Genomic DNA, 22,886 nt, shown 5'->3' with positions numbered 1-22,886 from the left:
TTTTTAAGTAGACTCTACATGTGGAAAAATACACAAACCTTGAGTATATGGCTAGATGAATTTTCACGAAGAGAACACAGCTGTGAAACCAACACAGGAAACAGAATATTATTACTGCCTCCCCGGAGACCCTTCTCAAGGCCTTCTACACCCCTCAGTGGCAACCACTACCCTGACTTATATCATAGATAGGTTTTGCCGCTTTTTGAACTTGATATCATTGGGTCATATAGAATGACTCCTTGGTCCCCTGGCTTCTTTCTCTCAACATAAGGCCCATGAGATTCACCCATGTTGTTGGCATGTGGCCATAATTGATAGTGGTTAGCTTCTAATCCAGTGCTTCTCAAAGTAGGATCCTCAGAAGTAGTTCTTAGGGTTCCATTCATCTACCAGCTGGAGAGCAGCAAATGTGGGTGCCTGAACCATTGTTCAGAAAGGGATTGAAAGCATCCCACTGCAGGGCAGTCGGTCCTGTCCTGGGCATTCACTCTATAGCTTAGGTCCTGCCTCAGTCCCACTCCGGACTCCCAGACTTGTAGCTTCCCCAGTGCACTGTGCTCAGCCAGGCCTCTGGATCTTTGCAAATGCTGTTCCCTTTGCCTGGGATGCCCTCCCTTGTTTGTCTGCCTAGTCAAGGCTTATGTATTTTGTGTCACCTGAAAGGCTGCCTCCTCTGTGAGTCTCCGCTGGCTCCCCTGGGCACCCTTTCTTGTGCTTTACCCCTGTTACCCCTGCACCATTTACCATCCTGTGTGGTCGCTGCAGGTCTGTCTCCCCACCGGACTGTGGGCTTTGAGATCAGGGGTGTGGGACAACACTGGACTCACTCCCAGAGTGACTGAGGAAAGAGTCTTGCTGGTGGGGACCCAGGGCCATCAGAAGCGGGAGCAAGGTTCTCTGTCCTGGTTCACCAACCTCATTAAACATGGGGTTCGGTTGGCTCTGACATCCCTGCATCATCAGCTAAGGGGGACAGCATCAGAACTATGGCATGGGAGTCCTTGGCCAAGGCACTACACCAGGGAATTAAAGGCCTAGAGAGCCCTGCTTGGGCCAATGCCAGGATTTACGGCCTAAGGGTCAGATAATTTACCACACGGGCATCGGTTTCCTTATCTGTGAAATGGGAACAATGAACCCGGTCACCTTCCTCTTTCCTGGGAAGAGTATGAAGTTAATGAATGCCCAACACCGGATGTGACTATACCTAAGAGTACAAGCTGCCTGGAGGCAAGGGAATGGCCCAGGTGACCCTGGATTCTCTCCTCCTGCCCAGGACTGAAGGACAGTGTGAGACCCACAATTCAGCTGTAGCTGCTCATCTTGGTCCCCCACCCTGCCCTGGGTGGGTCTTGGCTTGGAAGCCCTAATCTGCTTGCTAAGCACCTACCCCACTTATTCCAACCTGAATTTGCCCAGCCCTGTGCCTTGCCCCCGCAGTGCTATTTCTAGTCCATTGCAGCAAATTGGGTTTCTTTGTCCCTTCTCACACAGCCCTATTCATAGTGCCCCTCCTCTAAGCAGCCTTCTCCTATTAACCTTGGGCACGATGGGTTCATCTGTTGGCATTTGTGAAGAGTTCACGTCCTAGCTGTCCCCCAACTTCCGACCCCCACTCTATCCTGAAGTAGAACTGGGATCATAGAATGTGGTTCTAGGAAAAGCGGGCTCCACCCAGTGGGGAAGATAGATGCAGCTGCCTGTTGCCATGGCAACCAAAAAGCGCGCGCTCACCCCTCTCTACCCCCGCGAGCTTCTTCATTGGCCACTGAGATCCTGATCCCACCTCCGATACTAGAAGGGACCAACTGAAGGCAAACAGAGGGAGACCCTGTTGGGGGATTCGTGGGGGCGATGCGCCTCGCTTCCTGTTCTTCCGCAGGGAAACCCACCCGCACGCGATCCCACCTCTCAGGGCCATTCTGGCTTCGTTGGAACCGTGTCCGAGAGGGGGCTGGGGTGTGAGCCTGTAGCAGGATGTGTCCTCGGGTGCTGCTGGGTAGAGGCAGACCTGGGTTGTTGGGCTGGGAAGGAAGCAGTTTTTCTAGCCCGCAATTCAGGCCGCCAGCTAGGGCAGAGGGTGGGGGGTGACTACTTGGGGCCACAGCGGAGAGGTCCCCAAGGGCCCCCAGGCGGAGGCGGAGGCGGTGGCAAAGGCGCTTGCGGGGGTGGGGGGAGGAGGCTGCGGCGGAGAAGGATTAGGGAAGGGGGTGGGGAGGATCCCGCTATCAAAAGTCGGCTGGGGCTCCTGGAAGAGGCAGGAGTCTAGGCTTGCAGTCAGATAGGACCCTGGTTCGAATCCCTGCTCAGCTCTTAGCAGTGTGACCTTACACACACACGTGCCTTCCTCTCTCTGTTTCGGAGGAGGGGTCAGATCACACTTTACTTTGTGCTGATCCCTGTGTTGAACACCCTAGGAGGTTTCTCTCCCAAATGCCTTCAACACGACGCTGAAGTAGATGGGGACTATCTTTATCTGCATTTTACAAGGGAGGAAACTGAGGCTCAAGGAGGCTACCTGAGAAAAGCCTCGGGTGAGCTCAATTCCCAAACCTGAGAAGGCTCTGGCCGGCTTGGCGGCGGTTGTCTGGGGGCAAAGGGGTGGTGCGTCCCCACCCCCACCCCCAGGCATCCTGGCCTGCCCGGAAGGAAGCGTCGTGCCAAGCCGTGAGACTTGCGTGGTTTCCTTTAGCAAAACTGCGTCAGACTCGTCTGGGGGTAAACCGCCACTAACTGGTGACAGCGCTTTGATTACAACAGATCAGAAGGGGAAACCAAGCCTTCTCTGCCTTCTCACTTCTCCGGAAAAGTTCCCTTTTCAGGAGACAACAGATTAAAGAAGATAGAGCCCGCCTTCACGGGGAGGGTGTTTGTAACTACTTTTGCACTATCAAAACCGCCCAAGATTACCTCTGGAAGCCTCTGTTTAACAATAACACTCACTTAAGTAAGGCTGGTTGAGGTTGAGACTGGGTTTTAAAGAGCAACGGGATCAGACAGCACTGATGTGTTCCAAGGGAGGGGCTGAGCCAGCAGAGTGGACCCTGGATGTAGCATTAGACAGGACCTAATCTGTGAAATGGGCTTCGTTGGAGTGTGAGGTTTAGAAAAAATAACCATGACACTCACTAGAAACTTTCTTGTGCCATGTGTGCTCTGGGTGGGGCAGGCAGCCCTCCCTACACACACACACACACACACACACACACACACACACACACACACACAAACACACACACCCCAGAACACAAAAACACCAGAATTTCCAAGGACCACACAGTCAGGGAGAGGCTTTTGCTCAGATACCCTTGCAGTTCAGTCCCAGGGGCCAGAGTCAGAATCAGTAACAAACACTTATGGAGCACCTAAAAATTGATGGTTTTTTTAAAAGAAAAATTTTAAGTTTATTTATCTTAGCAAGAGAGAGAGCAGGGGATGGCCAAAAAAGGGTGTGGGGGGGGGAATCCCAAGCAGACTCCCCCCTGTCAGTGCAGAGTCTGACCTCAGGAACAGGGAGATCATGAGCCAAAATCAAGAGTAGGATGCTTAACTGACTGACCCACCAAAAGCACCCCCAAATTGATGTTTTTGAGTGCCTAACATGTGTGAGGTTTTATATTGTGTTGAACCCTGATCAACTCTTTTAATCGTTCCAGAACAACCCTTCTTTTCTCCTGAAAAATACTGTTAACAGTTATCCCCATGTTGCAGATGAGCAAACGGAAGTTTACAGAAAAGAAAGTTCACCATGTGAATTTCAGACTTTGATGCAAATAACAGAAAACTGGACTCAAACTGGTTTATGCTAAGAAGGGAATTTGCTAGCTCAGGAAACTGAAAAATCCAAGCATGACTTGATCTGGAGACTCCAAAATGTGATAAAGACAGAATCTCTCTGCCTTTGCCATCTTGGTGCTGTGTTTGGGCTCCATGGGTAGTCTTCTGCAACTTCAAGTTCACATCATCCTGAGTCCTAGTTCTGTAGAACTGTATAAGAGTCTCTTCTGTAGAAAAGAGGGTCTCAGTAATTGTGACCCAAGTCCCAGGATTTACTCTAATTACACATGCAGACGCTAGTTAGGGGTCATGTGACAACGCTTACAAAAGGCACTGCCCAGAAAGATTCAGCAAGATTCAGTGCTGATAGGCGGCCTGGCCACATGCAGCCTCTTCTGTACCAAGGGGCAGAAAGGAAAGGAGGGAGAAATGTTTCTCCCAAAGAGGAATGGAAAAGGTGGGGAATGGGTGCTAACAGCTGGCTTGAACTGTGTCTTCCACGCTGAGGTCATAAGGTGACACGGTTGAGGAGAGTTAGGACAGGGATTGAGTCCTGGCATTCTGACTCCAAAACCCATGACCTGACCTCCCCCACACCTTCTACTATAGGTGCCAGCCTCTTGCTAAGCACCTAGTAGAGAAAACAGATACGGAAGGTAAGGCCCTTGCCCTGGGAGAGAGCCCAGCCCTGCTTCTTTGGTCCCAGGTCAGTCCTTATCACATCTGGTACCCATCCCCACCTCCCACCCTGGCTGCTGTTGTTTCTGGAGGGTCCTAGGAGCCTTATCTGATAGCCGGTCACGGGCTATTGCCTGCCATGCTACAGAAGGCCTTCCACGTTTAGCTGGAGTTACGCATTGTCCTGGGGTCCAGTTGCTTCCTGGTTCTCCAAGCAGAAGGGAGATTCTTTGGGGACTAGGACTATGTTCTCCCTTCCCCAGTGTGTGGTCCCTCTGTGGGACCAGGCAGAATTTGTGCAGTAGGCAGCAGTGGTGACTTTGAGGGGCCCTACGAAGGCCCTTCTCTACCCCCTAGGGACCTTCTTTACTGTAAAAAAAAATTCCAACAGTAGATGGGATTTCATCCCTTTAATTCCCCTTAAGATTCACATTCCCCGGAGAGAGGGAGCCTAGTAGGTCTTACCATTCATTCACACTTTAGTGAGAAGTTCACAGAATCTTTCCCGAGGGCAGTCTTTGTTATCAAGGCTGTTGACTGAGCGCCTAGTATATGATGGTCTGCTGATTCAAGAGTTTCTCTTGCATTCTCTTATTTAATCCTCACAACCTGTGAGGTGGGTACTCTTACTGAACCTGTTTTACAAATGGGGAAACTGAGGCCCAGAGAGGTTAAGAATTTGCCCAACGTCTTCAAGTAGTGGAACAGGGATTTGAATCCATGAAGTCTGGTTCCAAAACCTACACTCTCCATCACTCCACTGAAATAATAACACTTTTCAGTTTACAAATATATTCCATATCGGGGGTGTCTGGGTGACTCAGTTGGTTAAGCATTCAACTCTTGGTTTCTGCTGAGGATATGATCTCATGGTTTGTGAGTTCAAGCCCTGCATTGGACTCTGGCTTACAGCGAGGAGCCTGCTTGGGATTCTCTCTCCCTCTCTAGCTCTTCTCCTTCCTGCTCTCTCTCTCACATGTGTTCACCTCTCTCTCTCTCTCTCTCTCCCCCGCTCTCTTTCAAAATAGATAAATAACCTTTAAAAAAAACACAAATATATTCAATTCATCTTTTGGACTTCCCTTCAGCAATGTTGTTAGTATAATCAGCCTCATTTTATAAAGGAGAATATTGAGGTGAATTTCAGTCAATAGATGAGCGTCAGATCCAGGGTCTGAGCCCATATTCTCATCTGAGATCAAGTCTTTTCCCTGGACGCCGCATAACACACAGTGAGAGGAGCCTTGGGTCAGCTCCCTGGTGTCCTGGGGACAGAGGGAGAGTGTGAGGGGCCATGGAAGCTGGGAGCTGCCAGAACAATCCTACTCCTTCTTCCCTTCCTCCCTTGCTTCCTCCCTCTAAATGAAGTGTCTAGCAGTGAGCTGGAGGTTGGACAACAGAAGGAGTAAAGATGCTTCAGGGACTATCTGGCGATTGTGCAGATTTTTCATGAGAGGATTAATAAACTAAGAACTTTTATGTGTCTGGTTGTTTGAAAAAAAAAAAATCCCTGTGACCTCCGAGGAGGGGTCTCCCCTTGACTATGTGCACTTGTCTGATTTCTCATTCAGAGGACAGACCTTCAACTGTATGAAGGCAGTTCTCACGCACGTCCTCCAAGGAAGTTTGCTTTCACCCTACGTTTCCCACTTTTCCTTCATAACTTCTGGGTCTTTTCCTATGACCTGTGTCAAGGCAAGTTATCGTCCTCTTTGACAGTCTGATGGTCCCTTGACTTGTTTCCAGAGACCCCGTCCTATGTTTGTATCCAAGGATCTATACAGTGGAGGATTAGAATTTTCGATGAAATTTTGTAAAATTTGAAAAAAAAAAAAGTCCTTCTCTTTTTTCCCTCCTTCCTCCCACTCATTCATTCAGCCACCTGAGCACCTACTAAGGGTGAGGGCTATGGGTAAGCAGTGACCAAAACAAGTGTTCCTTGTGTTCTCACAGGGTTGATAGTCTACCAAACAAATAGGGGTGCCTGGCTGGCTCAGTTGGTGAAGCAACTTGATCATGAGTTCATGAGTTCAAGCCCCACGTTGGGTTTGGAGATTACTGAAAATAAAAATGAAAAACAGATGAACAGGTATCACTTGCTATTTTTTTTTTGTTTTAATTTTTTTGCTTTTTTTTTTTTTTTTTTGACAGAGAGAGAGAGAGAGCGAGAGAGGGGCAGAGGGAGAGGGAGAGAGAGAATCTTTTTTTTGTTTGTTTTAACATTTATTCATTTTTAAGACAGAGAGAGACAGAGTGTGAGGGGTGGGGGGCAGAGCGAGGGAGACTCAGAATGTGAAGCTGCCTCCAGGCTCTGAGCTGTCAGCACAGAGCCCAACGCGGGCTCAAACCCTCGAACCGTGAGACCATGACCTGAGCTGAAATCCAACGCTTAACTGACTGAGCCACCAAGATGCCCCAAGAGAGAATCTTAAGCAGGCTCTGCACTGGGAGTGGGATCATGACCTGAGCCAAAATCAGGAGTCAGATGCTTAACTGACTGAGCCACCCAGGCGCCCCTACACTTGCTGTTTCTTGAGTGTTTATAGTGAGTAGGGCCCTGTGCTAGTTGCTGAATATGCATCATCCCCAGAGCTCACTTTCTCGGGCAGAAGACTGGGGCTTAGGAAGAGCTAAGTGCATTATTTCATTTAATATGACTCCAGGCTGACTCCAGAGTCCAAGCATCTCACCAGTGGAGTAGACTGCCTCCCTCTTGGGGTGTAGTGAGTATCCAGTAGATACTTACAGAGTGAGGAGTATGTGTGTGTGTGTGTGTGCGCAGGTGCACGTGCACACACACACACACACACACACACACACACACAGAGCCCTGGCTCTGTGACTCCAGAGGCAGCCATTTCTGCTGTCTCCAGCACCCTCCTTCTCACCAAGCCTCACCCCAAACAGGAGCTGAGTAGGAAAAGGCCATCTCCCAGGGCAGGGATAGGCTAGCACTCCAGGACCTCTGAATGGAAACCCCCCAAGGAAATGGAATGAGAGTGATCTAACCAGAGGTTCTGGAAGAAGACCTCACTCATTCTCCCTGGGCAGCCTTTCAGCATGACTTGCTTGTGCCTTGGTTTCCTCTCTTGTAAGTTGACCTGCTCACAGGCTGTGTCTGAAGTATTATCCATCAGAAACTTCTAGAACCAGCTAGCTGCTTCATCCTCCTGCTCTCTTTCTTTTTTTAAAAAAAAATTATTTGGAGAGAGACAGACAAACAGAGAGACAGCAGGATAGGGACAGAGATAATGGGAGAAAGAATCCTAAGCAGGCCCCAAGCTGTCAGCACAGATCATGACTTGGGGCTCCGTCTCACAAACCATGAGATCAGGACTTGAGGCGAAATCAAGAATCAGATGCTTTACCAGCTGAGCCACCCAGGTGCCCCCTCCCTGCTTTCTGACCTGGTACTGCTAGGTTCTTCATAGGGATTATGTTTCCCATTTTACAGATATGGAAATGAAGCTCAGAGAGGCTGGCCCACAGCCACCTAATGAGTGTTAGAAATGCAGTGAAAACCCACCCAGGTTTTGAATCTGTTGCCCCAACAAGTACTTACTAAACACTCAACTGGATGCCAGAATCCGAGCTATGTCCAAGAGATATAGCAGGGAGCAAGGTGGGCTTGTCCTACCTCTAGGAGCTCCAGGTTCAGGAGAGGTGACAGACAAGAGAGGAAATATTAGAAATGTTGTCAGGGCAAGGTGACAGGAGCAAAAAGACTTCTGGCAGGACAGAGGACAGAGGTGCCCTTGGGGCTGTCTCAGCTCCCACATTTCGGAGGACCCAGCAGAGGAAAGGTTTTAGGGTCTGGGGAGCTGAAGTGGGAAAGGCTGGGGTCTGGGGTCAGCAGTCGTGGCTCAAGTAGGAAGAGGAGTTGGAGCTGCCCCACCCCAAAATACTCAGGCTCCGCCTGCCTCGAGTTTCTACCCCAACAGTTTCCTTGTCTGGGGTGGTTTCCAGCCCCACCTGCTTTCCTGGAGTCCAGTTGATCTATCACTCCTGCCAGGTGTGTACCTGGTGCCTAGTGTCACTCTGAGTAATTCCAGAGACCGAGGTGTCCTCACCTGCTCCTGATTCAGTTTGACTCACCCTATTTCTGGAAGGTGGCTCTTGGCTGTTCTCACCTCATGCTTGGGGCACCTGGGACCTGTGGGAGCAGCAGATCCTCCTCCCCACTCCTGATTGTTAAACTGGTCGGTGCCATGCAGGGGAAATGGGGGAACCCTGAGGAGGGAGCCCTCACCCACCCAGGATTAATTCTCTCCCTCTACAGCCCAGTTCCGACATCTCCTTTCTGGTGATCACCAATGTTCTTCCTGTTCTTAACAGGGAAAGAACATTACCTAGGAAGAATAGCTCATGTCAAGTGATCATTTACTATGAGCTGGGCAATCTGTACACATCATTAGAGTCTCACAACACTCCATTATTGGTTTTTATTTTCCAGGATGAGGCAACCATAGCTCAGAGAGGGGACTCGTCTTGGCTAAGGTCACATAGCAAGGAATTGGCTGAAGTGGGATTGGAACCCAGGTATAGTTGACCTCTGAGTTATTTCACCAGGGCCACACACCTGACCCCCCCCCCTTCCCCTGGAAGATGGAGATCATTCCACCTGCCAGGCTTGAACCTGCTCAGATCCAGCCTCATGCACCCCTAGGATCCTTTGTAGTGGTGCTGGGGTGGGGGTGGGGGGTGGATAGGAACTCTGAGAGGAGGCACCATTTGCTCAACCCAGGGAGCTGAGGGCCATCACTTCCTTGATGGGGAGAAGCCCAGACCTACAGAGCATCCATAGGAAGCACCCCCCCTTATGAGTGGGACAGGCCTGTGCTGCTTGGTGGAAGTCAAGGCCAGTCATCCCTCTTCATATAGATGGGCCCAGGCCGGCCACCTCAGTGTACCCTCCTCTTTCCCCCCCACAGCTGGTCACCAGGTGATTCCACATCCCTGCCCCTGGACCCACCCCCCTTCCTACCTTCACACCAGATAAGGCTGTTCCGGGGCACCTGGGTGGCTCAGTCAGTTAAGCGGCCGACTTCAGCTCAGGTCACGATCTCGCGGTCCGTGAGTTCGAGCCCCGCGTCGGGCTCTGGGCTGATGGCTCAGAGCCTGGAGCCTGCTTCCAATTCTGTGTCTCCTTCTCTCTCTGCCCCTCCCACGTTCATGCTCTGTCTCTCTCTGTCTCAAAAATAAATAAACGTTAAAAAAAAAATTAAAAAAAAAAAAAAGATAAGGCTGTTCCGCTCAGAGCTGTGCTATCCAGTAGAGTGGCCACGAGCCCCACGTGGCTGTTGATCACTTGAAATGTGACTAGTGCTGCCGAGGAACTGAATTTTAAATTTTATTTAATTTTAATCAAGTTACATTTAAATTTAAAAATTGATAACGCCGTTGGGGCGCCTGTCTGGCTCAGTTGGTAGAACACGTGACTCTTGATCTCAGGGTTGTAAGTTCAAGCCCCACAATGGGTGTAGGGATTAGTTAAAAATAAAATCTTTTTACAAAATGGATAATGTAGTTATTGGAAAACATTTAAATATGTGTGGAATACCTTGGGCATGTGAATCTACTTTTTCAAGCGCAAATTTTATAAAGTCTAAGTAGAGACCATTTTCTGATGAAAACTTAGCAAGTACTGTAAACATAAACTAGGCCCCAGATTTTGAACGCTTAGTAATATAAAATGTAAAAATATCTCATTAATATTTTTTGCACAGCATAGCAAATAAAATATATTATTAAAATTGATTTCACCCGATTCTTTTTTTCATGTAGCTACTAGAAAGTTTTTCAATCACTTATGTCACTCATATTCTATTCCTATCAGACAGTGCTAGCCTAGAGGTTAAATGTGTGGGTTCAAATCCTGGCTCTGTGTGTCCTTGAGCAACTTAACCAAACTCTCTGCGCTTCAGTTCCTTACCTAAAAGACAGGGATAACAGTAGCACCTCCTTCAGAAGAACACGCGAGATAATGTTCGTAAAGCACTTAGCCCAGTGCCTGGCATACAGTAGTGCTCCGGGGAAAACAAAACAAAACATTGTGGGCTTCCTTTTATCATAACACTCCAAGTGTGGTTCAGTTAAACTCAGTCATATTTATTGAGGGCCTGCTACCTGCCAGGCTCTGGGGATTCCATGGAGAGCGAGCCCTCTGCTCTCCCAGAACCCGCCATCTAGGAGGGAGGCTGCTGCTTAAAAGAAATGGGGGTAAGGGCAGGTGGTGGTGAGTGCGGGGGGGTGGGGGAAGAAAATGGAACACAGAGATGTGCTAGAGAGAGACTCCGGCTGCTTCTGCAGAGGAGGCTGGGGAAGGCTGCAGGGGACATTTGAACTAAACCTGACTGACAAGGAGCCAATCAGGTGAAAGTGAGGAGAGGGTGTCCCCGGCAGAGTGAGCAGCTTCGGCGCAGAGGCCACAGCACGAGTGCCTGCGGCGGCTGTACAGACATTTCTGTATTGCACAATCTGTTTCACCAAATTTTCCATTTCTTGCATCCAACTCCCTCCTGGCTACGGCACTGTCCCTGTGTTCACGGCAACCTTTGTAAAGCTGGCCCACATCATCTCCTTCTCATCTCTTCTGTGCTCCCCCGTCTGCCTGTGCAAACCTCCTCCCTCTCGCTCCAGCTCAGGGTTCGGGGTTCTCGGAGGTTTCCCCTGATGGTTCCTGTCCCCACCTTCCCGGCTCTCTCTCTGGTTCACTCTTCACTCTCTCTGGTTCACTACTTCACTCTATCCTGGTTATCACCCCCCACCCCCTTCATCTTTTCTAGGGCAGTCATGCCTCTCCAGCAAACTTGCCCCTCTCTTAGGACAGACTCCAGAACCAGCTTTTTTTACCTGCCTCCTAGTACTGAGCTGAGCTGTTCAGTAAGACCCACGGATTGCCAGATCCCCTCACTGGGGAAACCGAGAGGCATGTCTGCCCAGGCACAGTGGAAAATCCCCGGCAGGGGGAAGGGCTATGGAAATTTCTTCTTAACGTTCTCTTTCCACACTTGGACTCGCCCCAGCAAGCAGTCAAGCATTTGCCCAGTGACCTGCAAGGCAGTTCTGCTCTTCCTCTCGCCCTGCCCCCACCCTGGGCTTGAACCCAGAGAGCAGTGGTGGGGCTTTGAGAAGCAGCCACTGGCAGCTGAGCTCAGCCTCAGAGAATGGCAGTTGACGTCCTCCAGTCCCACCCGCTTAGTTCAAAGATGAAGGAACAGGGATCGGTGGCAAATCATACTACACTGCTGATACCCCCACTCCCAGTCCAAGCGCCTCCAGTGCCCCACGTTCCTGTTTCCTCATCTGTAAAATGGGCAAAATAGTAATAGTACTTACTTGACAGGATTGGTGATCTGTGAAGCGAGTTCAAGAGGTAGAACACGCTATGAATATGAGCGATGTATCCTCTCTGACCCTGAGCCTGTCCTTCCTTGTAGCCCCAGTGGTGCCATTCCCATTCTGCCAGCTGCCCACCTCCAGGGACTTGAATGAGGCCTTGAAGTTGTCACCAGGGCTGGCTGGTTCCAGTGGTGCCTGGCCCTGTATTGTCTATAGACTGTGTCCATAGCAGTCTTGCCCATATTTGTCCTGATGCTTTTTTTTTTTTTTAATTTTATTTTAGAGAGAGAGAACATGAGCAGGGCGGAGGGAGAGAGAATCTGAAGCAGGCTCCATGCTCAGCACAGAGCCCAATGCAGGGGTCTATGCAATGACCCTGGGATCGTGACCTGAGCTGAAATCAAGAGTCAGATGCTCAACTGACTCAGCCACCCAGGCGCCAGCCAGCTAGGAGCCCGATTATTTTTTTAAGTTTATTTATTTATTTATGAGGAAAGGAGAGAGGGAGAGAGAGAGAGAGAGAGCGAGCACCGAGGTGCCCCATCCTGCTGCTTTTTAAGTGTACATGAATGCAATTTTTGGTGAATAAAATACAAATTCACTTCACAGTGTTAGTGAAGTCACAGGTTTGTCTTATATTCAGTCAATCAGTGATGGCAAAAGTCAACTAAAATTTTTGAAGGTTCATAATGGATTGGGGGCTCCTGGACAGGTGCCCCAATCCTCAGCTCTTCTCCCCTGAGGGGCCCGTGTTCCTCTCCTGTCCCCTGAGATGCGCCAACCCAAATCAGCTCCACTACTCTGTCCCTGGCCCCCAGACTACCCCTGGAGAGGGCTCTGACAGGAATCTGAACGTGTGACAGAAAAGCCCAGGTGAGACCATGAAGACGGCACCCCTCACATCGTCAGGGCGGAAGTCTCACCCTCCCTCCTCAGGAACCTGACTGACGGCCCTCTCTCCTCCCACTTCCTAGAACATACAGAATTCCCCAGATCCTGAGCCCTCACCCAGCCCTTGGCCACTTAACCTTGTAGGCGTGGGTGCGGTGGGGCTTGCCTGTTGGGGTAATTTGGGCTTGGACTGGGATATGGAGAGGTGTAAAAGGGCTTGGAGGTGTTGTGTACTGTTGGTGGAAATGTAAAATGGTACAGCCCACTGCTGAAAACAGTATGGAAATTCCTCAAAAATTAAAAATAGAATCACCAGGGGCACCTGAGTGGCTCAGTCGGTTGATCGTCTGATTTCGGCTCAGGTCATGACCTCGCAGTTCATGAGTTCAAGTCCCACATCAGGCTCACTGCTATCAGTGCAGAGCCCGCTTCAGATCCTCTGTCCCCCTCTCTCGGCCCCTCTCCCCCCTCGTGCTCTTTCAAAAATAAAAATAAAAAGCATAACAAAAATAGAGTCACCATGTGATCTAGCAATTCCACTTCTGGGTATGTACCCAAAAGAATTGAAAGCAGAGTCTCAAAGAGGTATTTGTACACCCGTGGTCATAGCAACATTATTCACAGTAGCCCAAAGACGGAAGCAACCCAGGTGTCCATCAGTGGATGAACGGATAAGCAAATGCGGCACCTACATACAATGGAGTATGATTCAGCCTTAAAAAGGAAGAAAATTCTGGCTACAGAAAATTTGCTACAACATGAATGAATCTTGGAGACATTGTGTTAAGTGAAGTAAGCCAGGCACAGTAAGACAAATACTGTGTGATTCCCCTTATATCACCTATCTAGAGAAGTCAAATTCATAGAGGCACAAGGTAGAATGGTGATTCCCAGGGGCTAGGAGGAAGGGGACATGTGGTATTGTTATTTAATGGGTATAAAATCTCAGTTATGCAAGATGAAAGAGTTCTGGAGAACAGTTGCACAACAATGTAAATATATTTTTAACACTACCAAACTGTACACGTAAAAATGGTTCAGGGGCTAAAAGGCAACCGACGGAATGGGAGAAGATATTTGCAAATGACACATCAAATAAAGGTTAGTATCCAAAATCTATAAAGAACTTATCAAACTCAACACCCAAAAAACAAATAACCCAGTGAAGAAATGGGCAAAAGACATGCATAGACACTTCTCCAAAGAAGACATCCAGATGGCCAACCGACACATGAAAAAATGCTCGACACCATTCATCATCACGGAAATACAAATCAAAACCACAATGAGATACCACCTCACACCTGTCAGAATGGCTAACATTAACAATTCAGGCAACAACAGATGTTGCGAGGATGTGGAGAAAGAGGATCTCTTTTGCATTGTTGGTGGGAATGCCACTCTGGAAAACAGTATGGAGATTCCTCTAAAAATTAAAAATAGAACTACCCTATGACCCAGCAATGGCACTACCAGGTATTTATCCATGGGATACAGGTGTGCTGTTTCAAAAGCACACATGCACCCCCATGTTTATAACAGCACTATCCACAATAGCCAAAGTATGGAAAGAGTCGAAATGTCCATTGATGGATGAATGGATAAAGAAGTTGTGGTATATATATATATATAATGGAGTATTACTTGACAATCAAAAAGAATGAAATCTTGCCATTTGCAACTATGTGGATGGAACTGGAGGAGGGTATCATGCTAAGTGAAATTAGTCAGAGAAAGACAAAAATCATATGACTTCACTCATATGAGGACTTTAAGAGACAAAACAGATGAACATAAGGGAAGGAAAGCAAAAATAATATAAAAACAGGGAGGGGGACAAAACATAAAAGACTCTTAAATATAGAGAACAAACAGAGGGTTGCTGGAGGGGTTGTGGGCGGGGGGAAGGGCTAAATGGGTAAGGGGCATTAATGAATCTACTCCTGAAATCATTGTTGCACTATATGCTAACTTGGATGTAAATTAAAAACTTAATCAATTAATTTAAAATTTTTTTAATACATTAAAAAAACTGGGGAAAAAATGGTTCAGGGGCTCCTGGGTGGCTCAGTCGGTTAAACATCTGACTCTTGGTTTTGGCTCAGGTCATGCATGATCTTGCGATTTGTGAGTTTGAGTCCTACATCCGGCTCTTTGCTGACAGCTCAGAGCCTGCTTGGGATTCTCTTTCTCTCTCTCCCTCAAAAATAAATAAGCAAAAATATTTTAAAAAATGGTTCCAATTTGGGGGGTACCTGGCTGGCTCACTTGGTAGGGCATGCAACGCTTGATCTTGAAGTCATGAGTTCAAGCCCCACAATGGGAGTGGGTGTCGATTATACTTAATTTTTTTTTTTAATGGTTCAAATGGTAAATTTTATGTTATATATATTTTACCACAATTTGAAAAAAGGAGTGTTTTCTAAATGTACATGGATGCAATTTTTGGTGAATAAAGTACAAATTCACTTAACAGGCCCTAGTGGGCCTCTCAGGACGTGGCAGATTTGAGACTGTCATAGCCCTCTCTATCCTTCCTGTCTTCCACACATGTTCATGGAATGCTTTCTATGAGCCAGGCACTGTTGTAGGCACACACACAAAATGTGGGTTAACATTCTATTGGCAGAGACAGACAAATAAAATTTGAGCCAGGACGCATCTATTCTAGCTGCAAATCACTTATCATACATATGATTTGCAAAATGTTTTCTCCCAATGTCGTCTTTTACTTTCTTGACTTCATCCTTTGAAGCACAAAGGGTTTTTTTTTTTTTACAATTTTCTTTTAATTTGAAAATGTTTTTTAATTTTAATTATGTTTTATTTTAGAAAGACAGTGTGCAAGTAGGGTAGGGGGAGAGAATCTTAAGCAGGTTGCACGATCAGCGCAGTGCCTGGCATGGTGACTGACACAGGGCTCGACACAGGGCTCTATCCCACTATCCTAGGATCGTGACCTGAGCTGAAATCAAGAGTTGGATGCCCAACTGACTGAGCCACCCAGGTGCCCCTGAAGCACAAACGTTTGTAATGTCAATAAAGTCCAACATACTGAACTTCTTTTCTGTCACTTGCACTTTGGTATCATATTTAAGAAATCACTGCCTAATCCAAGATCATGAAGATTTATACCTATATTTTCTTCTAAAATGCTCAAAGTTTAGCTCTTCCATTTAGGTCTATGATCCACTTTGAGTTAATTTTTGTGCGTACACACACACACACATATATTTGTTAATTCGGGTATTAAGGTATAATTTACATTCAATAAAAGTCACCGATTTTAAGTATATCGCTTAATTAATTTCTTTAATCACTTTTAATCATTCTGTATTGCTGGATATATTTTCCTGGGGTGTTAGGGATAGGAAAAATTGAGTGTGTGCCCATTTTCTCTTCTCCTTATGCCCCCTGGTTTTCTTGTAAATGAGTGTGTAGTTATGTGTGAGCGTGTGTGTGTGTGTTTGTGTGTGTGTGTGTGTGTGTGTGTGTGTGTGAAAGAGAGAGAGAGAGAGAGAGAGGGAATTTTGATGTCAATTCAAAATTTTGATGCGTCTTAGGGGTTCCCACTTAACTTTGTCTTGCAGCCCCACAGAGCCACTTAATTATATACGAGTTGAATGAATGAACGCAGTAATCAAATGACAGTCCATCAGCGTCTGCCTTCAGAGCCATCAGCATCACATGGCCACAGATGTTTCCATGCAGCTGCCCATGGTTGAGGTCAAGATGGACACTCCTCAGCTTGGCCCCTCCATGGACGTGTCTGAGTTTTAGGAGACTGTTTTCTAATTTGTGATTCCTTCATAAAGTGCCCCCTTTCAGGATAATTACAGAGTCCTGTGATAATCTATTAATTGGACCTGGTTTTTGTGCTGTGTGTTTCCTCAGCCTTCCGCGGGGCTGCCCCAGTGGTACTTGCCTCCCGCCAGCAGCAAAAGCAGATGTGGCTGACCCACACACCCTGACCTGGGAGCCAGGGAGGGCTCAGAGGAATGAGTGGAAGGCCTGGGAGGAGGGCACTCTTCCCTTCTGAGCCCTGCAGCCTTGCTCACTCTGGGCCTTTGCATTTCCTTCTGAACCGTGAGGGGGAAGTGAAGCAACCTAATATAGGTGCTTAATGTGTTCCAGGCTTAGAAGAATATAGCTTAGAAGTGAGGCTGTCTAAGCACATTACCCCCAAATGATGGAGGGGTTTTTTGTTTGTTTGTTTAAGATTTTATTTTTAAGTAATCTCTACACCCAATGTGGGGCTCGAACTCACTCACATGCTCTGATGACTGAGCCAGCCAGGAGCCCCCCCAGATGGTGTTTTTTACAGGAATGTATTAAGGTTACATGTTGACACAATTCTTGTTAAGATGGTGACTTGAGGGACGCCTGGGTGGCTCAGCTGGTTGGCCGTCCAACTTCAGCTCAGGTCATGATCTCACAGCTCGTGGGTTGGAGCCTGGCATTGAGCTCTGTGCTGATGGCTCAGAGCCTAGAGCCTGCTTCTGATTCTGTCTCCCTCTGTCTCTGCTCCTCCCCTGTTCACTCTCTCTCTCTCTCTCTGTCTCAAAAATAAATAAACATTAAAAAAAGAAAAAAAAAGATGGTGACTTGGAAAGATGTTAGAAGAAAGGAGGACCAGAGGGGAAGGAGGTCAAAGGTGTCCCCTACTCTGAAGCCAGCTCTGCCACAGCTCAGGCCCCCATCTCTTGCCCAACTACTGGCTTCCTCTGCCAATGGTGAACCCCAGTTATGACTTTATATACACATTTCTTCACTAGTATCCCCATTTTATAGATGAGGTAACTTAAAGTGACTTGCTCAAGGTCACTGGCTAAAAAAAAAAGAAGAAAAATGTCTGAGTCAGGATTCGAACCCAGATTTCACTAACTACAGCATAGTGGCCTTAACTACTAGGGACACTACTTCCCTTCCAGGACCTTAGCCTTTAATATTCCTCTAAACTGGGTGGCAGGCATAATAAAACAATAAAGTATTTTTACCCTGCCCTCCTCTCTTCTTAGCCTGAGGGTCTGAGGCTGGTGAGAGAATCTTGTGTTGTTTGAGCCAAGGGAGAGGGGAATGAGCAAGCAGTCAGCCAGCCAGGGCCTGAGGGGAACCTGGGGGTACCCCTAAAGAACCGGGAGATATGAAGCAAGTGCATAAAATGAGATCAGGAAACTGCAAAGTTTTCAACACTGATTGTGAAGGAGGAGGCAGGAGGAGGCAGAGGAGAGTCATAAAAGGGCTGAAACTCCCTCTGGGTCTTAAAGGAAGGGGGAGGGTTTGCAGGCAGGACAGAGGGATGACATCCCTGGTGAAGGGCACTGGAATGAGCAAAATCAGGCCAGAGAAGGGAGCAGGCCATACTGACCTGTACCTAAAGACAGGGAGTGGTAGGGAGTGTGGTGGGCCATCAGCCTGTATAGGGCAAGTAGGGCCCAATATCGAAGGTCTTGAAAGGCAGACCGTGGAATCTGACAATAGGAAGCTATTGTAGGTTCTAGAGTAATACCCTGATGAGCTAGGAAATAGAAATAAGAAAGGTAATCAGAACAAATTTTATAAGCCTGGAAGCATTTTCCAAAGTTGGATGTTATTTGTAAGTCTATAAGCTTTATTAGCTTTCGGTCTTAGCAACAAAGGAATCTTTCCCAGCTTCTCTTCAAGAGCCCACCCAATACCTGGGACAAAGCTCCCTGTTGGGTCTGAGAAAGCCTGCCAGCTCCCATCTGGGGGCCCTTCTGTCCAGCTGGGGGGCATTTGCAAGCCCTATGATGAGGAAAGCCAGTCTGGCTTCAGGGAGATGGCGACTCAGCTGTACTTTCTTGGGAGTCCAGGCCTCAGTCTGACCAACTAAGAAGAGGGGCCCCTGGGTGGCTCAGTCTGTTAAGCATCCGACTTCGGCTCAGGTCATGATCTCACAGTCTGTGGGTTCGAGCCCCATGTTGGGCTCTGTGCTGACAGCTCAGAGCCTGGAGCCTGCTTCACATTCTGAGTCTCCCTCTCTCTCTGCCCCTCCCCCGCTTGCACCCTGTATCTTTCTCAAAAAATAAATAAACATTTAAAAAAGAAAGAGAAACGAAGAAAAGTGCGCTCGCTGCCTCCTGGTCTTGGAGAGGGGTTAATGTTTATTGTGCCATCGAGTTCTTGCCTCTAAGTACCAATAAGACTCTGTCTTGGAGCTGGGCATGGTTGTTTTCTTTGTTCTTCCTTTGTGGCAAGGGATACACAGCTGTGAGCATTGGCGCTGCTCTTAATTCCCCGGAAAGTGAGCCCAGACACCATCCAAAGGCTGAGCACCGTACACTCCCAGCTCCCACCCTGAGGGGCCGAGAGTGAACGAGGTCAGCCACGGTCAGAGGACAGTCATTCAAGGGCTACGGCCTGTGTTTACGAGTCTGTGAAACATTACTAACCCCCATCCCACCCAGCTTTCACAGGGTGGCTATCAGGAGGATGAGCTAAGAAACTGAGGGTGAGGGTTCTCCTAAAACTGCTCTGGGCAACTTATTTGTTACCAGCGTTTTCAGATCCAGTTCTAACCCAAGTTCATTCAATTTGGGGAACAAGTCACCCAGCTCTACCAAAGAGATGTGAGTCTTCTCAACTATCCCAGAGTTTGAGACTCTTTGTCAGAATCACTGACGAGAATGCAGGTTCCTGGGGCCCTGCCCCAGGTGCACTCAGCCAGAATCTTCACCAGAGCCCGGGGATCTGGGTTTTAACCTGGGCCCCACACACTCAAGTGGGAAAACTACTGTTTTAACATCGGGCAAACAAGGCCTGCCTGGGACCAGGAAGAGAAACAAGGGAGATAACAGCTTTCCAAAGGCCGGTGTGGGAGGTTTGCCCACACCCCCTCCCCCACTCCCCCCCCCACCCCCCCCCCCACGACGGTCAAGGGGAGGGAGAAGTGGGAAGGGCCTTGGCCTTCATCTGGCCCAATCCCTATTTCACTGATAAGGAAATTGGGGCCCAGAGAGGGCAATGAGTCCCAGTCACCCAAGGAATTCCCTTAGATAGGCCTGCAGTCCCCTTGCTCAGAAGGCCTCACCACCCCTCCTTTTCTGCTTCCATGTGCATGTGTGTCTGTGTGCCTTGTCCATTCTGCACCTGCCAGGGCCACACCTCCTCCCAGGAGCAAGCCATACTCCTAGGTGCCCTAGGTTCTTGGTCTAGTAAGAGGCTAGAACTAACTCCGTTTCTTGGTGCTCCTGCTCCCTAGCCTCTTACATTCAGAGATCAATTTTGTGATTTTCGTGACTGCATAACAAATGGAACTGTGACTTTTTCATAGGAGGAAAAAGAAGTCTCTGGAAGTCCTTCGAGTTTCTGTAAGTGCCTTGGGCTTCTATACCCTGTACCCGGGCCTTCTAACCCAGAGCAACCAGGTGAGCTCTCCCTACTGAGCTCGGTGGGAGGTCTGACTCAACGCCTCACCTTCCAGGGCTTTCCAGCACTTTTCCCTGGTAGCATCAGCCAGCCATGGGAGCCAGGGTTCTTGGCACAGATGGCACACAATCCACATACCTCCATTACCAGGCTGGCAGGCAGCCCCGGAAAAGGACAGAGCAACACACGGGTGGACCCGAGTCTGAAGAAACTTGCCTTTTACCGGCAACCATCCCCCTCTTTTATTTCACAGCACTGACGAGACTCAACTGTTTTAACAAACCTTTTTTTTATTAGAAAAGTAAAAAATATTGCATAGGTCTTAATACTTGAACATCAAGTGTATTCATGAACAGCGAGTATCTTCATGTAAACAGTTCTAGATGGAAGACCCAGATGGCACTCTTCTGGGGGAGGGGTTCCAGCCCCCACCCCACCCCAATCAGCCCCATCCCCTCACAGCTCAACTCCCCAGTACACATTGGGGGAGGGGAGGGAGGGGCAAATGCAGCTCCCAGGTGTATTTTTTCTTCAAGTGTCAAAGATCCCCAAGTGATCCCAACACCCACCCCTTCCTACTCTTACATTCATGCGTCTGTAAGATAGCTGCCTAGAACAGGTCAGTAGTGAAGCTCTGATCAAAACAAAAACAAAAACAAAAACCAAAGGTACAAAAACAAAGAACACATTTGGCCCCTTCAGACCATGAGATACACAAAACCGCCTTGACCTCCCCCCTCCCACCAGGGCTGCTACCAGGAGCACACAACCCCTTGCAAAGGCCAGTGCAGCCCAGCTGCTCACCTGGCTGTCACACCACTGTTGTCTTAACTGTCAGTAACGATAAAAATAATAAGGTACATGCTACATACACATCCAGCCAGAAGCCCAGTTGGCCCCTAAGCCTTTGTTTCATGCTACAGTACTGAGGGGCATAGGCCCCCAACCGGGAGCTACCTGCACACCTCAGTGAGCTTCCTAGGAAACACAATGTTCCCCCCACCTCCACCTTCCTCCCCTCAGGTGGCTGTTGTCAGTTTGCTAACGACAGGCGTCAATCCCTCAGCTCCTGCCTGCCAACCTCCACCTCAAAATCAAAAGTTGAGTGGTCTCTGGCGTGGGGGCAGGGTAGGCCCCCCCCCACTCCCCGAGGCTCAAGTTCAACACTCCTCAATGAGCAGCTGCTCGGAGCTATACAGCTTTTTCTTGATGACTCGGAAGCCCGTGCTCAGCGTCAGGGACTGGCTGAAACCGGGGACGAAGGGAGAGTTGGCAGAGCTGAACAGCCCCTGGATCTTAGGCCAGAGGCGTGAGTCCAGGCGCAGCACGAGGGTCAGCTGGAAAGTGGGCACCAGGCTGGGGTCGAGGGCCAGCTGGCCGACGCTGTGGCAGCTCTTGCCTTGCTCTACGCAGACGTCCAGCAGCGCCCCCCGCAGGCCACACGGCTCGCTGTAGGCCAGGCGCAGTAGTTCCTTGCCCACCTGGCTCACCAGCTGGCTGGGCATCAGCAGGCGCGCTGGGCGCCGTGAGCCCAGCCGCGCCTGGGACAGGCTCTCCTGCAGCAGCTGCATCAGGTTGGCACACAAGTGCTCATCCTCAGGGTCGCTGAGCAGCTCGAAGTCGGGCAGGGACACCCCATCCAGGTATGCCGAGTCTGGTAAGGGAGAGCACACAAGAGAGGGATATAAGAACAGCTCCAAAGGCGGGGGGGGGGGGGGGGGGAGGGAGGAGGGGGGTGCTCTTGCGTTAAGAAACCAACACTCCTTCCCACTCTGTGCCTCAGTTTCTGCCCCACACTTGTACCCTATACTCCAATCTCCGTCCTCCATCCCGCCACCCCTCCGCAATCAGGGTTCTGATGGGATAGGAAGACAAGGCGGCGTTGACCCCTTCCAGAGCGGTGCTTTTTCACCTCCCGGGCCCCGTGAGTCGCGTCCAGTCTCCGCCCACGGCTTACCTTCCTCCGGCCCAAAGCCACTGTTGCTGCTGTCCAGGGACTCGCAGTCCGAGCTCTCCAGGCTCGCGCAGCGACCAAGACCCTCTTCTCGGGCCGCCGACCCCCAGGCTGAGCGCGGCGGCTGATCTGGGGTGTGAGTTCGGGACAAGGACGACGATGAAGAGGAGGAGGACGATGAGAAGCGATCCCAAAGGCTAGGCATGATGAGGACGGACGCCAGGACGTTTGCAGTTGAGCTCTGGATGCAGGAACGCAGAAAACGCTGTAAGACAGGAGGCGCACGGACCCGGCGTCAGTCTGGGGGCTGGACCAGACTGAGAGCGCTCGGACCCTCAGGATTGAGGCCTCCCCACGCAGGAATCAGTACATACTGAAAGGACACTTACCAGCTAGCTCGGTCGGCGAGAACTGCTAGGACAAGTGCGTACTGCCGCTTGAATGGGTGCGCGAACTGGTATCAACCCCCGCGCACTGCCCAGACCTGTCCCTTCTACCCACCCGCACCTCCCCCTTGGCCTGCCGCGGTCCCTAGCACCAGCACCGAGAGGCCTATAAGGACTAGAGCGGAGAGGCCACGCCTCCTCAGCGCCTCAGCCCAATCCAGATCCGGGAGTGTGGCCCCCCTCGGCCAATGGGCTCCGGGCGCACGTTCGCAACGTTCTCTCCTGCCCGGTGACAGAGGTCTGGCCCCGCCCCCGCTGAGCCCCAGAACGCTCCCAGCCGAACCCCGCGCCGCGGCCACGCCCCCTTTCTGGAAGGGATCCGCGGCGGCTGCAGCTGCCAAGGTCCCCGAGGGCGCTCGCGGCAGGGGAGGATCAAGGAACGACTTGTTTATTATAGGGTCCTGTTG

The 22,886-nt window shown here is 49.5% G+C and overlaps 1 protein-coding gene across 2 annotated transcripts; it reads right to left on the bottom strand.

Moving 5' to 3' along the window:
* Nucleotides 1-20,349: 20,349 nt before the first annotated feature.
* On the bottom strand, nucleotides 20,350-22,552 carry DDIT4 (DNA damage inducible transcript 4). Of its 2 annotated transcripts, none has more exons than XM_019444480.2 (3): nucleotides 22,423-22,552; nucleotides 22,037-22,298; nucleotides 20,350-21,733 (listed from the first exon to the last, which is right to left on the bottom strand). In XM_019444480.2, exons 2-3 carry the CDS (start codon nucleotides 22,236-22,238, stop codon nucleotides 21,240-21,242), a joined length of 696 nt encoding a protein of 231 aa, XP_019300025.1. In that variant the 5' UTR covers nucleotides 22,239-22,298; nucleotides 22,423-22,552; the 3' UTR covers nucleotides 20,350-21,239. The 2 variants fall into 2 exon arrangements, with proteins under 2 accessions (XP_019300025.1, XP_019300026.1); XM_019444481.2 differs by having other exon boundaries at nucleotides 22,037-22,274.
* Nucleotides 22,553-22,886: the final 334 nt, after the last annotated feature.

The sequence above is a fragment of the Panthera pardus genome, unplaced genomic scaffold (genome assembly GCF_024362965.1).
Source record: "Panthera pardus isolate Hobbes unplaced genomic scaffold, ASM2436296v1 HiC_scaffold_22, whole genome shotgun sequence".
NCBI lineage: Eukaryota > Metazoa > Chordata > Mammalia > Carnivora > Felidae > Panthera > Panthera pardus.
The sequence above is the reverse complement of the archived record's forward strand: the minus strand, read 5'-3'. Positions and strand labels throughout refer to the sequence as shown.